At 58.6% G+C, this 15536-nt stretch overlaps 1 protein-coding gene across 3 annotated transcripts in view; it reads left to right on the forward strand.

Moving 5' to 3' along the window:
• MIDN (midnolin) overlaps positions 1-1567 on the forward strand; it is a 32077-nt gene extending 30510 nt beyond the window's left edge. For all 3 annotated transcript variants that reach the window (XM_039515904.1, XM_039515901.1, XM_039515903.1), the window contains exon 8: positions 83-1567. In XM_039515904.1, the coding sequence (XP_039371838.1) occupies positions 83-345 (263 nt within the window). In that variant the 3' untranslated portion in view covers positions 346-1567. The remainder of the gene's footprint in view (positions 1-82) is intronic.
• Positions 1568-15536: the final 13969 nt, after the last annotated feature.

Below are 15536 nucleotides of genomic sequence, written 5' to 3' on the forward strand. Positions count from 1 at the left end.
AGTTGGCAACGTAAGCAAGAACCCAAACGTTGAACCCATAAAACTAACACACGCCCCCCCCCCGATTGCTCTTTGGTTTCAGGCGACCGTCTGCGGCAGACCGAGAACCGCGCCACCCGCTGCAAGGTGGAGCGCCTGCAGCTGCTGATGCAGCAGAAGAGGCTGCGTCGGAAGGCACGGCGGGACGCCCGGGCCCCATACCACTGGCTGCCAAATCGCAAGTCCAGCCGGACCAACAGCAACAGCAGCGTGTCTAGCGAAGGCAGCCTGGACCTAGACTTCGAGGATTCAGTGTGGAAGCCTGAAGTCAAGGCGGACCTGAAATCAGAATTTGTCGTCGCATAGACCCCAGGCTGATGTGAACGAACAGGGCCTGTGGTGGGACGGACGCTGCCGGGGAGAACCAGGACTCTCATCTCTTCAGTCCCATCGCTCGGATCTCCTCTGTATTCGCTGGATGCCTGGGGCGGGCCTGGGCGACGTCTGTCGGAAAAGCGTGGAAGAGTTGCCCCATATTTTTTAGTTTTGTTCCTGGTTTATTTTTCAGAGAGGAAGGGATGGGATGGGGGTGGGGAAGGGAGCTCTCCAGGACATGTGATGCGGGGAGACGAAGAGCTGGAGTTTCAAGCTGGCGAACTGGATTTTGTTTTGTTCCCGTTTGAATAATAAGTGGACTCTAACATGCCTGCCTTACACCGCCGCCGAACCAATAAAGCCAACGCACGAGAAACTGAACGGAGCCCGTCTGGCGAGTGGGACAGGCTCCGGACTTCCTACTTTTTTTGCAGAGTGGAGCTCGCTCGTTGGAGGGAGAGGGGAACTGTGGTTTATCAAAGCTGCTCATTTTGCTGTGAAAGACCCAAGCATGCACAGTACGGGCAGGCGCTCCCTGGAGGCTCGGAGCCTGGCGCTCGCTATATATATATTTTTTGGGGTGGGGAGGGCTGCTGTGCATGCTTGGGCCACGTGGGATCCCAGAAATTTGGGGGCTGTTTATTTTTCCTTCCCTCTTTATATGTAGCATTGCTCAGCTGATTTTAATTTTATTTTTTTAAACAAATCCAACCCCGTCCCATCTCCACACAGTTAGGTTGCAGAAGAACCCACATGCACTTTACAGGTCTCAGTTGTGAAGTAGTGCCAGGGGCAGCCCCCACACACACCCCAGTAACAGCTTTGTGCTGGCTTTTGGAGATCTGTTACGGACCCTCAGAGGAGATGCTATGGGCATCCTCACGGAGTGTTTATTCCTTCCCCCCTCGCTTTGCATTGTAAATTACAATGCAATGGGTCTATAATATTTTTGTTTTGGTTGTGTGTTGGTTTTTTTTTTTTGCGTGTATGTGTGTGGGTGTACTTAATTCTGACTCCTTGCGGCAGCAAAGGTGGCTTGCTTTATTTTCTATGGAAGAGGGAGGGAAAATAAATAGATTTCCCCTCTGCTGTAGAGACCAACTTTTTACGTTCAGAAGTTTTTTTTTTCCCACCCAGCTGTTGGTTGTGTTTTTTAACTTAAAAAAGGAAAATTTAAGAAAAAAAAATAAAATAAAATAAATCCAGTACTTGGTAATGGCTGTTTGCAGGCCTTGGGGATAATATTTATAGACATTAATAACTTGACTGAGCCAGTACTGACCTAGTGTTGCCTAGACCGTAGAAATCCTTTTTCCTGTCCTGTTTTTTCTTTTTTCTTCACTCTCCTTCCCCCGTCAGGAGATCTGTGCAAATAGAAAAACCCCACGTGATGTGTGTTTTGTCTGTAAAAGTCTTTTTTGTGTGTTTTGGGGGAGGGGTGGGAAAGGAGGGGGTGGGGGAGGGGAGGGGGGTGGGGGGAAGATCAAAGTTTTCCATCTTTACTTTTTTTTATTTTTTTTTAATTTGGGCGGTATGGATGCAAATAAACTTTAAAATAACGTGAACAATTGGGGGAGGGGGAATCAGGAAAGAAAGTAGCAGCCCCTGTGCATTTTTCTGGGTTTTTCCCTTTTTTGGTAGCATTAACTCAAACTTGGGGAGAGACAGGAGCCCTTGAACCATGGTTAGCTGAAGAGAGCAGGGGGGGGGGGGATTTTGTCCCCCTCTCCAAGGGGACTCGAATTGGAATGTTAGCCGTAGAACAAAGGGCGCTGCTGGTGAATGGGTTAATTCAGGCCAGAGCGGGGCTGAATGGAGTTGGTGCTTTTTATTTCCCTCTCCAAGTCGAAAGGCAGCAGGGAGGGGTTCCCCACTTGCCTTCGGTCTTGCTCTGGGCCCGAGCCTGCGTTTGGGGTTAGAAATCCCTAGGGCCGAGGCATCTGGGTTTCTACTGCTGTATTCCCCCAGCACCCTCCCCGCTGCAGCCGCCTGTCCCATGAAAGGAAAAACTTGAAGCAACTTTGCCACTAGTGTATCCTGTTAGCTGGGTACCACTCAAGGCCCTCTTAGCTGGGATGGGTGGGGGGAGTGGGCTGTGCTCATGCTGCTGGGGGGTGTCCTGGAGTTGCATGCCCATTTGAGGGAGACGGGGACTGTGGTATCACTACCCTGGAGCGACAGTGCCCCGGAAATCCAGGCAGGAGCACAGCTGGGGCAGGATTCTGGGTCCTTTTGGTTTTTAAACTCACTTGTGGGTTTGGGTTTTTTTTTTTTTTTTTTAAATGAATTCTCCCCAAATGTATTGATACTGCTGTGCCCCCCTGAAAACCCCCCACCAGCCCCCCCTTTTCTTTATCCCCCACAATTGTAGCAAGAACCTCACCTGTGAGCTGTTGTCAGTCTTTCTATTGTGTATGAACCAAGTCCCCAGTAACGTCCATTCCTTCAGCATCACGGGACCATAACTAGCGCCTCGGTGCTAGCTGATTGGCTTGGCCACTTTCCGAGTCGTGAGGGGTACCCTGCCTCCTCTGGTCACGTGACACCATTACACGTCCTGTTTTCCCCAGCTGTGAACTTCCTTTGTATGTATTGCTGTAGTTTTTAATTTTATTATATTTTCAAACAAACTTTTTTTTAAATTTTGAATTCAATATTTAAATGTACTATTTTGTACGGTGTGGGCGTGTGTGCACTCCTGCCATCATCCCCTTCTTGTCCTGGTTTTTTTTTTTTTTAAATCTATATATAACGTTTTAAAAAAAAATGATGGGGTGGGGGGGGGAAAAGCATTAACCTTCTCCAGTGTGTGCGTGTGTGCGCGGCTGTGTGTGTGGGGAGGGTATTCATGTTATATCACCTCATTTAAGTTACCTGTATTAAATAAAATTAAAAAAAATGGTTTAAAAAATAATAAACACAGAATGAACCAAATGTGCTTCAGTCAGGCCGAGACGCCTCTTATTGCTGGATGGGAAACGCAACAGGAGCCTGGGCCTTCGGCTGTCAGCAGAGATGCTGCATGTGATCCTGCCCAGAGCAAAGCTCCTGCGATGAAGCTGATGGGCGTGTGGCCGGCTGAGAGTCTTTCTGTTTCCCAGGGAGCTGGCGGGGGTGGCCTGGATTGGGTCACGGCGTACACCCCGACAAGGGGCCTTGCTTCTCCTCTGCGTCTTTGCACGGGAGCAAACAAGCATGTCCCCTGCAACCTGGACTGAATGCGCTTCACCCTGGCTGGGCGCGAGTGGCAATGGCCATGCAAAGGCACCCTGACCCATGCACGAGGAGGGGAGCGTGTCTAGAGGATGGAATAGGACATGGGTGAGCTGGCTTCACCTGTGGCTCAGGTGCCCTTCCCTATCGCCCGGGAGGTGAAAATCTCTTCCCGAGCCCTGTGCACAGATACTGCTGTGCCTGAGGCCTGGTACCCAGCTAGTGCGTTTCAATGACTGCACAAGGGGCCGGGCCTAGTGGATCGGAGCTCGAGCTGTTTAAGACCTTGCTGCTTTCTGGGCTGTGGAGATATTTTGGGGGTGAGGGGGCCCAGGAGATCGGTCCTCTTTAAGAGGCTGCCTTCGTGTTGTTTGTGAGAGTACATGGACATGCTTGTCAGTCTGTGTGTCCGCACACAGGTGCAAGAGGGGTGTGATCCCTCATCCTCCCCCTCCCATTAGTCACACTGTCTGTTTGGGAAAGAGGGGAGAGGGAGAACTGAACTCAGGCCAGGCCTGTTCCCTCTTTTGACTTGACACCTGGAGGAATGAAAGGGGGAGGGTTTGAGGTCACTTCTCTCCCTGCTGCTAAGGCCCCTGCCCTGGTGGGGTGGAATGAAGCTGTCATCTGAGTCGGACCACCTGTGTCTCCCCTCCCCCCGCCCCTCCTTCCCTCCCTCCTGCATGCCTACTGTCCCCACCCAGCTTTCTGGAGCAGTCCCTAGCCTGGGAGAGTGAATCAAGTTTGAGTCTCTTTTTATTTTGCATGAGATTCCACTGAGCTAAGCAAATAAACTCACAAGGGGAAGGGGCCCTGCCCCTCCACGGGTGCCAGGACAGCTCTGAATGACCCTGGACTTTCTCAGCGTTAGCGGATCCCATCCTAGCCCAGCCAGAGGGTTGTTGGGACCACCTGTCCCTGGGTCACGCCCCTTCCCCTTCCCAGGGCGATATTGGGACGTGGAATGCAGGGTGTGCTAAGGCATTGGCCAGCAGCTCCTCTGGGAAACTGGTCGCTCTGCGTGATGCGTGGCCGTGGTGACTCAGCTGCTTTAGACCAATGTCACTGCTCACGGGGGCGTTACTGCCGTTCTGGTGCCCAGGTCGCCGCGCTACTCATGGCCCTCTGTGCCTGAGCCGGGGAGAGTCTCTTACAGGCCCCCCAGCTTCTGTGTTGGACCCTTCAGCTCAACCTGGAGAGGCTCAAGTGTTTAACTCTGCAGGCCCCTGGTTCGTGCCCAAGGTGAGGGCCGTCCCCACTGGGCTACAGAACCGGCCGGTAATACATGAGGGGTGCAGCTGGCCCCTGGGCAATCTCTTGGTGGGGGGTTATTCCTTCTAGGATGCTCAGCAGGCCTTTGTCCTCTTTGATCTTAGAAGACCCAAATGATGGGAGGGCATCCCCAGGGTGCCTCTCCCACATCGTACCAGGTGGCTGTTTCCTGCGAAGCAGGCTGGATGTCACCCTCTGGCGGGCAGTAAGGCATCCCGCTGCGGGAAGTGTTACAGTCATGGACAGAGCCCATGATGCCCCATGGCTTCTGCCTCACTCAGCTGCCCGTGCTCGAAGGTCAATCCCCAGCTCTGGGTGGTGGGACAGGACTCACGGCGGCTGCTGGAGCTTTAACCCCTCTGCTGGCTGGCTGGGCCTGTCCTGCCCTGCCAGTAGAGACCATAGAATTTAATAGAATCCAGGGTTGGAAGGGACCTCAGCAGGTCATCTAGTCCAACCCGCTGCTCAAAGCAGGACCAATCCCCAGGCAGATTTTTGCCCCAGATCCCTAAATGGTCCCCTCAAGGATTGAGCTCACAACCCTGGGTTTAGCAGGCCAATGCTCAAACCACTGAGCTATCCCTCCCCTGCCTTTGCAATCGAGCCCAGGCCAACAAGCAAACAGGCTCGGGGCACTGCGGGGCAGCCGTGTGCAGGGCGTTGGCGCCGAGTGGGTTCATGGTGCTGGGATGCGTCCCGGCAGGTGCTCTGTCTGCTGAGCTAACCCCAGCACAGCCTTGGGAGGGGACCGGGGGTACCTGGCTCCGGCAGCAGCTTGCAAAGACCTGACTAGAAGAGCTGTGTGCTAGGGGGGCAGGGGGAGTGAAGGGGGGATGAAAGGTAAATAACCTAACTGGTCTGGCTGGTGTGCACAAGGCCTGTTTGCTGGGGGGAAAGAGCCGGCTCTAGCTGAGGATCTGGCCTAGCCCCCGCCTGCCACACACACGTTTTGCTGGCTTGTTGCAGCCCCAGCCTGGCTGATGCTCGGTACCACCCTGGAGATGTGAGACGCGTGTGAGTAACCCTTGTGTAAGAGGCCTCTATGTACGTCAGTGCTCCTGGGTCAGGGTTTTCCCCCATCCCCTCCCAGTACCTCCTGCCCTGCTGCTGGCTAAAGCATGCTGGGTGGCTGCATGCAAATACACTCGGTGCGTCATTGCCTGGCGACCCAGAGAATCAGAGTGTTTGAAACACTGATTTCCCCCAGCGAGACCCGTACAAACTGGCCAGCCCAAGGCCACCGGGCTGTGCCCCCAGCAAAGCCCTTTGCAGCAGGCGTGGGGGGCGTGTCTGGAAGAGCAGGTGCCGGGGCCGAGTCACGGCTACCCTTCGAAGCCACGGCCCGGCCTGCTCTGCCGCTGGGGAAGCAGCCCGTGGGCTGGCTGAGCAACGAAGTGCAAGTTTCAGTGTGTGAGATCTGGAAACCCTGGAACCAGCTTGCTGAGAAACTGTAACGACAACTCCCCCCCACGCCGTTTCTTAAAATCACCGTGCTTGCAACCTCCCCACTCAGGCGGTGCCTGAGCCGCTGGCCTGGGTCATGCATGAGGAAGAGAAACTTGAAGCAGTTCCCTTCTCCCTCGGGGTGAGCTGAGAGGCAGCCTTCCTCGGGCAGGGTCACGCTGAGCACTGGAGCCAGGCTCCATCGGCTGCCCTGGGATCCGCTGCCGATTTGCCATCTCTGTCTGCGCTGATCCTTGTCGTGGCTCTCCCGGGCGCCCCTCGAGGCCCAAAGGCCCTGTAGGGCCAGGTGCGAGAACCGCTCCGGCCCTGCCCTGAATAGCTCACAGGCTGAGTAGCCAAAGGGGAAGCAACTTGCCTAAGCCTCCAGGGGGTGGTGCGGGGGAGGCTCATTAGCCTGGTCACACAGCTGGAGGCACCAAGGGCTTGCAAATGCCACCAGGGGACCTGGGACCAGCCCCCAGGGTCTCCTGCCTCCTAGCCCAGTTCCCTGCCCACAAGGAGCCATCCTTCCTCTGGGTGACTAACAAACTGGGCAAACCAGTTCCTGGCCTGCTCTCCGGATGACCTCCCCCCCCAGGGCTGGGCGCTGGCCCGCCCGCCTCTGTCGCACACATATTTCTAGCAGGGACTGGGTGTGAGGTGGAGACGTTCTGGTTCCACCGGCTGGGCCTGATGGAGGCTCACACACCCACGCATCCCGCATTGTCCGTCTGGCTTTGGCTTGGGCCTACCCACCCTGGGCTGGGGGAGAGGGTGGCTCTGAGCTCCCAGCTGTCAGTGCTCAGGGGTCACAGGAGCTTCGACCTTCTGCCGAAAGCGGCATGTGGGCGCGAGAAGCGGAAGGCTTGTGATTCTGAGCGCTGGTCTCTTAACAGCGCAAGGGACAAGGCGGCCGGACTCCTGGGTTCGAGTCCTGTTGGTTTGCTGTGTGACCTGGGTGCGGTCACTTTCCCCCCACTCTGTGCCTCAGTTTCCCCAGCTGTGACATAAGGGTGAGGGTGGGGGGCGCTGGCAGGCTGAGTGCATCAGGGGGTGCTGGAATACCTAGCGGCGCAGGTCCAATCTCTGAGCACACTCGCTGGCGGAGGCCAGCCCTTGTGCAGCCCAAACAAAGGCTGGGCTGTGGCTTTATAACGCCTGGGTTTATTTTCTAGTCGTTCCCTCCCCCGACCCACACCCCCAGGGCTGACCTTGGCTCCCCTGAGTCACTGCCCCGCACCGGTGAGGTTAGTGGAAAGCCGACAGGCCGGAAGGAGGAAACTGCAATCGAGGAGCAGTTGGGCGTCATGCATCCTTTGCACAAGCCTTGCACGCTTGGCCCAGGGTCTGTGTTCCTGGTAGAGGGCAGGAAGCCGGGGGAGGGTGAGAGCTGACAGCCACCTAGTCACTGCCGCTCGCCTCCATAGGCGCCGTGCGCTCGGAGAGGCCGCTGCACCTGGCCCACGGTAGCGCTGTAAGTCAGTGACAGAGCTGGGGCTAGTGCCCAGGTCTCCTGCACCCCAGTGAAGGGGGCTGACCCCCCCCCCGCCCCCCCCGAGCAGGAGCTGGGCTGCCAGGGTCTTTCTCGGGGGGCTCTGGTGAGGGGCCCAGCAGCCCTGTTTCCAGGCATGTCACTCGCTGAGCCCAGCACCCGCCCCAGCTCAGACCGGGGGTGGGGGGTTTGAGCCCCTTTCAGTGGCACCCTCCCCTAGCTCGCAGCCAAGCGAGCTGGGATGGCTCCCCCCAGCTCCCACCCCACGGGATGTGGTCAAAGCCCAGCCGGGCAGGTGCAACCAGCCGCTTGCTGTGACGCAGACGTGGGGTAAGAGCCTCTCAGGAGGAGGCATTTGCTTGGTAACCACCCTCCCCCCACCCTCCAGCTGTGGCCGGAAAGGCTCTAGCAGGGCTCTGGGAGGAACCAGTTCTGGGGCATCACCGTGTATGCACAGCCACAGGCACACGCATGCACAGCCACACGCACACGCATGCACAGCCACAGGCATGCACAGCCACATGCACACACATGCATGCATAGATGCCCCCCACACACACAGCCACACGTGCGCACACAGCCACATGCATGCACAGCCACATGCACACACATGCATGCATAGCCCCCCCTACAGAGCCCCCCCCACATACATGCATAGCCACAAACACACACACAGCCCACACATACACACACGTACAGCCCCCCCCACATACACACAAATGCACAGTGACACACACACACATGCATGCACAGCCACTCACTCCCCCGCACACACAGCCCCCCCCTCCACACACACATACATGCACACACGCTCTCTGAAGAGGCAAGTTCCCAAACATGCTACCCTCCCTGTTAGGGTGCACACATGCCCAAGATCTTGTGTCCCCCCCATAACCTAATTTGCTTCCCATCCATAGCCAGCCCCCATCTCCCCCCCGTGTTCCCCCAGCCAGCTGGCTGCCTGGCACAGCCCACGTCCAGGTGGCCCAGAATGTGGAGTCCTTCCAGCCAGCCAATTCGCGCCTGCCGGAGGCGGGGTGGGGTGGGGAAGGTGCCACCCCCAGAGGCTGCCAGCCCAATGCCACACACACAGCCGCCAGCAAAGGACCCTGCAGCTGGAGCCCCAGTGCAAAGTCTCCCGAGGCGGATGTGGGGACGGCAACAGGACCCCATGGCCAGGAGAGATGCTGCCCAAGGCTGAGCCAGACACCCCTCTCCCCCTCCAAGCCAGCGTGACACTGGGGAGGGGTCTCTGGTTTCAAACTCTGAGTTTTGGCAGCATCAAAGCAGGACACAGAACCCACCTCCCTCGCCTCAAGCCCTCCCCCCCACACACACACACACTGGCATCATCCACCCACCCACCTAGAACAACGCCAGGGACGAAAATGCCCCCCATGCCGGAGCAGGGAGCCACGCATGACCGGAGGAGCTCCTGCCTTTGCAAGGCATGTTGCTGACCTGTGCAAGGGAGCTGTGAAACGGCCCTTTAGGTGAGGGATAATGGGGCAGGCGGGCCAGGGGGCACTGCTGGGTCCTATGGGGAAGGAGAGTAGGGGACCAGGGAGGGACTGGCCAGTTTGCTGAAGGCCCACCTATCGGCCCTCCTGCCATAGCTGGACCACAGGAGCGCCATTGCTTCCTGCCGAGCTACGATTAGTTCCTAATAAAAAAATAAAATAAAATAAAAAAAAACACTGTGCAGCTGCTGACCAGCTGCCACGGCCTCCCCCAGAGGTGGCTGCATTTCAGAGCTGGGTGCTCCCGGGTGTACACGCGAGCGCTTTCGGGTGAGTGGTGGGACTGTCCAACCTTGGGCATCACCATCATTAATTCGCCCTTCCCTTCTTCATGTCTAGCGTGTCTCCTTCTTGTCTCACCTCCGCCCTGCTTCTCTGCGAAGGGCCTCGAGACGCCTAGGCCAGAGGGAGGGTGGATGATGCTGGCAAAGGACGAGGGAGGTAGAGCCCTTGGCTCCCTGCCACGGCTCAGACGTGAGCCGAAGGGGGCTCTGATTTGATGGATTGCAGGATCTGAATTCGTTGCTCAGGTTTGCCCATTGCTCCAACACCTGAGGGCAGGGACGGCGCCATGTTGTGCATGCGGGCACCGTGCCTGGCGTGGGGTGGGCGCTGCTGGAATGCCAGTGATAGGGCCCGATGAGAACAGGTGGCACACGGAGGGCAAGGCGGGCTTTATGGGTAGGGCCCTGGGCTGGGACTCGAGAGCTGGGAACACCTCCCAGCTCTTCCTCTGCCTCCCTGTGTGACCTTGGGCAAGTCACTTCAGTTAACCCCGTGCCTCAGTTGCCCCATCTGTAAAATAGGGGTAATAACTTTTCCTTTGTCTGTTGAATAGGGACGCATGGGGATTACCAAAACAACCTGTGCTAAGGGCTGACTCGCCCTCCCTGGTGTGGCGAGGGAGAGGGCATGGTGACAGGCTGTGGGATCGCAGCATCGGGTCTGCCACCCGGGGGGGGGGGGTCGCAGGTGGGGCGGATCGAGGCCCAGCCATGCACAGCATGGCATGGAGAGTGCTAATTGTGGCCCGAGAGCGCCTGCGGGAGCCAGCGCGCTCCGATACACTCATGGCCCGCTGCTAATCCCAGCCCACAGAGCCCAACAGGGTGCAACTGAGCAGCTGACACTTGCCCCTTTATTCGAGCTGAGGCTGAGGGGGGTGCTGGGGACCCACAAGACTGGGATTCCTGCTCCTTCACATGGGGGTGGCTAATGCTTTCTTGCCTCTTTCCTTGCACAATTCCCCCCCCCCCGCAGCTGTTTGCACGTTGCAGCTGTTTGCACGTTGCAGCTGTTTGCACGCTCTGCAGCTTTTGTCACACTCAGCTCTTGCTACTTTCCTTCCCCCGTGGGTCTGGCTTTGCTCCCAGCTGGCCCTTGCCTCTCTCCCTTCTGCCCTCTGTGCTCCTCCTGGCAGCTCAGATGCCCACGAGCGTGGCACTGGGTGGTGACCATGGGGGGGTTTGGGGCACAGCAGGCCGGCTTCCAGGACAAAGTGGGCTCTCACCCCCTCCGGCCAAGAGGGGCTGGGGGCTTGTCAAGGCGATGCAGCCATTGAGCCGCGGTGGCCTGCCTGAGCTCACATCCTCTTGAGCAATGCCTTTCGGCGCTCAGCTGGCCAGCGTGGGGGCGGGTGGAGGGGCGCCTTTGTGTGACAGCGTGGGAGGCAGCAGCTTCCCTTCCTCCACCGCCCGTGCAGCCAGGGCCCCTTCTTCCTGCCACAACTGAAAATACTTCGCTTCCCTCCCACCTGCACCTGTGCTTTGGCACCCGATGCTGTGGGGCCGGGTGGCCTGGCAGAGAAAGAAGGGGCGCTCTGCTCCCACTGCCCTGTATGTGTGTGGGGGGTCCCAGTGGCTTTGCTGCAAGGGGGTGGCAGATGCACCCCCCTCACACCAACCCCAGGCCACTGTGCAATCTCACACCCTCCTGATTCACAGGCATTCATTGCTTTCTCCCACCTGGGACCCACCCTCCCCGCAACCCTGGCTTTATGGAAGGGGATTACCCACAGGGAGGGGGGAGCATGTTCCTGGAGATCGGAGCCTTCTCCCCAGAGGAGGGTGAGGAGTGGGTGGTTGGCACAGGCTTCCCTTGGCACCGAGATGCTTGGGACAGTGGAGCTGGGTGGGGGGGACCCTGCTGGGCGGACGAGGGAGGGTGTGAAATACCAACCGCAAGCTATTGGATGAATACCTCCGCGCATAAAAGCCCTGAGCTCTGTTACTATTGATTATCTGGCGTACGGGTGCACCTAGCGGCCCCAGCCACGATCAGGGCCCCGCTGTGCCAGATGCTGCTCAGACACAGGGAGAGCGACAGCTCCTGCCCCAAAGAACTCACAGGCTAAAGAGCCAAAGGGTGGGAGGGGAAACTGAGGCAGCGAGGGGCAATGACTCCCCCAGTGTCATACAGCATGTCGATAGCAGCGCTGGCGATGACCCCAAGTGCCCTGTTCCCCAGGGTTACCACGTGGCTGAGGGCAGTGTCTGCAGATTTATGCTTTATTGGGTCACAGCCCCATAACATTCCCCCGCTCCCCACCCCACACACAACAGCCCCACACTGCTCCTTGGCCCTGAGCCGGCAATGTGACACCCATGGGCTCCCTGCCTGGGGACAGCAGGGTTCTGCCTACTACCTGGATCACATCGCAGGGTTGCTTCCCGTCACTCAGGCCTGGCCGATACAGCCATTGTCCCCGATTCCTGTGGCCATAGTTACGCCGGTCCAACCTCTAGCGTGGCTGCAGATATACTGGTATTATGGCACCTTACACCAGCATAGCTTATTCCTCATCCCCTATGGGAATGGGACCACTAGCAGTGTCGTTATACCAGTATAACTGCGTCCACACTGGGGGGAACCGGTCTAGTTAAAGCTGTGCACAGACTAGGCCTTGGGGTGGAACCGGGGCCCTTCCCCAAATGGGACCAGCGGGAGGGGGGGCACCAGCGATCCCCCGTCAAGCAGATCTGGCACCTCCCCACTGGGCCCTGGCAGCTCCTCGAGCTCGGCTCTATTTCTACAGAAGGGGAGTGAGTGCCGGAGTTTGGAGCCCTCCGGAGAGGAAGTGGCTTCAGGTTACCGCAGTGACACACGCAGAAACACGGTCCCTCCCTGCGCTGCCAGCTCCCGGCCTTTGACGTCATTTCGAGTAGAGCGAGCCCCGGGGCCTCCTCCCTGTGTCCCCCGCCCGGACACCCCCCTCCCCGGCGGCTCGCCGACTGAGTCACGCCAAATTTGGCAACTGGAAGAGGAGCGCGTTGCCTGCTCCGGGAGCAAATGGCAGAAGCCTTTTAAGGCAATCCCTGCAGGATGGTGTACACACACGGGCTGCCAGGCAGCTCCTTCTGGGATGAGCCTCCCCTCCCTGCTTCTCCCACGCGCCTGGGGGGGGGAGGGGGAAGGGGCCCCACAGAGCCCTTTCTCCTTGATCAACGAGCACTCAACCCCCAATCAGGCAAGATCCTTGGGAGCCAGACCATGTGGCTGGAGGGGGGTCCCCCAGCCCCAATACGGCAGCGAGCCCTCCATACACACGCAGCCCCCCACCACTGGTGCAGGGCCCCAGCATTCACACAACCCCCCCCGCCCCGCTCAGCTGGTCTGTAGGACTGAAAGCCCAGCAAGGGTTGGTCTAGAGGAGGGGAGGGGGATGGCAGCAAAGTTGGTTAATGAATCGGGATATTTAGGGGAGAACCTCTGTCCCCAGTGCAGGCCCCCCCCTGCCCAACCCGGTCCCTGCAGACACCTCCCTGACCACTCCCAGCCCTTAAAGGAGCCCAGTGGGCCTGATTCTCTCACAGCCAGGGCCAGGCCGCTGTGACTCGATTCCCCCCCCGGTGGGAGTGAGCCCAGGAACAGGCCCTGGGAGGGGGGCAGGGTTCCTAGAAGCATTGCAGGCTTTGGAGAAGGAGCCCCCTAACACAAGGTGTGACCCAGATGCATAAACACCAGGCCATGCAGCCTCGTGGGGGTGGTCCAGAGCTGTCTCACAGGCCCAGGGCGTGCGGCTCCCCAGGATTACTAGCTGCTTGTTCATGGCAATGACACAGGGCTGCATGCTCGCCGGGAGCGCCCGCCCTGTGCTCTGGGGAGGAAGTGTCTGCGGCAGGGAAGCCGCCCAGCCAGGCCACGGGAGGCTGCACCAGCGCATCGGGGTGACATGGCTGCACCCAGGCCTGGGAGGGGAGGTGACGTGGATGGGGAAGAGGGGGACTCCCTTAGCTGCAGGGGAAGGAGGGTCAGCAACAGAACTAGGATTAGCCCCCAGGAATCCTGACTCCCAGTTCCCCCTCCCTCTAACCACTAGACCCCACTCCCCTCCAAATGCCAGGAATAGAAGCCAGGCGTCCTTCCTGCTCTACCCACTAGACATCGCCTCCCACCATTGGAAATCAAACCCAGGAGTTCGCTAGCCAGGGTCAGCTTTGTCTGCCCTGTCCCAACATTGAGTAATCATGTGGTAATAGAGGCTCTCCCTTGGCCTGGCTCCTGCTATGATAGGCACATGTTGTGGGGTGGGGGGCAGCATCTGAATTCCCCCCTCAAGCCTTAAATTTGTGGGTCCACATAAATGGGACTCTGGACCCAAACCAGCCCTGGTTTAGTTCTGGCAAAAGCCACCTTCCCCGTCTGTTTTTGCCCATCTTTGATGGGGAAGGATGGTCTAATGGTTAGAGCAAGGTGGGGGCTGTGTGTCAGGACTTCTGGGGTCTAGTTCTCACCCTGGGTGGGGAGAGGGATCTTGTGAGTTGGGAGGGGAAGAGCTGGGAATCAGAACTCCTGGGTTCCATTCCCGGCTCTGCCACTGACTCACTTTGTGATCTTGAATCAGACACGTCCCTGTCACATGCCTCAGTTTCCCCCTCTGCAGTGGAGGTAATGACACTGCGGGACTACAAAGCTAGGCAGGGTTGTGCCACCGTCTTCGGACTCATCAGCTTGGAGGGCAGCGCATGATTATGGTCATTATGCCTGGCCCCGCTGCTGGGCTAATGACCTCTTTGCCTGGCCTGATGGGGTCAGGGTGCTGGATCCTGCTTGCTGTCAGTCCGGGCGCTGGGAGGGCAGGCGCGAGCCACATCCTTGGAGGAAGCTTCGAGGTTCATGGGATGCCTGGCACAGGGATGGCCTGTCCACGCTGTCCATGTGGGGGTGGGGGGAGAAGGGGCACAATGGCTGTTGGCGGGTGGGCGTTGGACTAAGCTTCGGTGGTGGGGTCTGGATTTGGATTTTCTCTGGGGACCAGAGAATGCTTTGTGGGTGTGTATGGGGAGGGGGTGTCTGGGGGAATCAGCCCCCCAGAGGGCACCTGGGGGTGTTGTGTGTATAGGGGGTGCTTTGGGGAGGGAGGAGCCGACCCTGGGGCCCAGTGGTTGCTTTAGGGAAGGCATGTGGGGCGGGGTGTGACCGCAGCGGTTGGGATGCCGGGGGAACAGGCCGTGACATGTTGTTCTCCTGGGCCATCTGTGCGGGAATGAGATGGACAATGGCACCTGGGCTGGGGGGGGGGGGGAAACCTCCTGCTCTGTCCAGTTCCAGGTAGCTTTTGGGACTCCCGCAGCTGGCGGGGAGGGGGGGTTGAGGAGGGAGAGCCGCGATCAGGGGTGTGGGGCCCACAGGGAGCGTGGTGGGAGTGCTCCGACCGACATTCCCCTGCACATACCTCAGCTGGAATGTGGGACCTGGGGGGTTCAGGGGCAGCGGGGTAGGAATCTAATGGGGGCAGCCAGGGGTCCTATAGGCCACCCACAAGCATCCAACCTGGGGGCGGGGGGAGGCGGGTGCTGGCTGCACCTTCCCCAAGCCCTGCTTCCTTCACAGGGCCCTGCCGTTGGGTCGGGCACTAGCCTAGGACTTGAAAAACGCCAGGTTTGATTCCCTGCTCTGCCCCAGACTCCCTGTCTAACCTTGGGCAAGTCCCTTAGCCGCTCTGTGCCTCAGTTTCCCCAGTGGGGATCACAGCCCGGCTCTGCCTCACAAGGGTGTTGTGAGGATAAACGCCCTGAAGCCTGTGAGGTGCTCAGACACTGCAGCCACAGGGGCCACCGAGGTGCCAGCTACTCAATAGCTACCCCCCAGCTCTGTGTCTGAGGCCTCCTGTCTGACTGTGGGGACCAACCCCCAGACCCATTGTACGGCAGCGGGGAGGGGGCGGGAGTGGGTGAACTCCCTGCCCCTGCTAGGGGCAGACATTCCCCCCTGCTCCGGTGTGGCAGGGGTGTGACGCTGGT

The sequence above is a fragment of the Mauremys reevesii genome, linkage group 26 (assembly GCF_016161935.1).
Source record: "Mauremys reevesii isolate NIE-2019 linkage group 26, ASM1616193v1, whole genome shotgun sequence".
In the NCBI taxonomy this organism is placed as follows: Eukaryota; Metazoa; Chordata; order Testudines; family Geoemydidae; genus Mauremys; species Mauremys reevesii.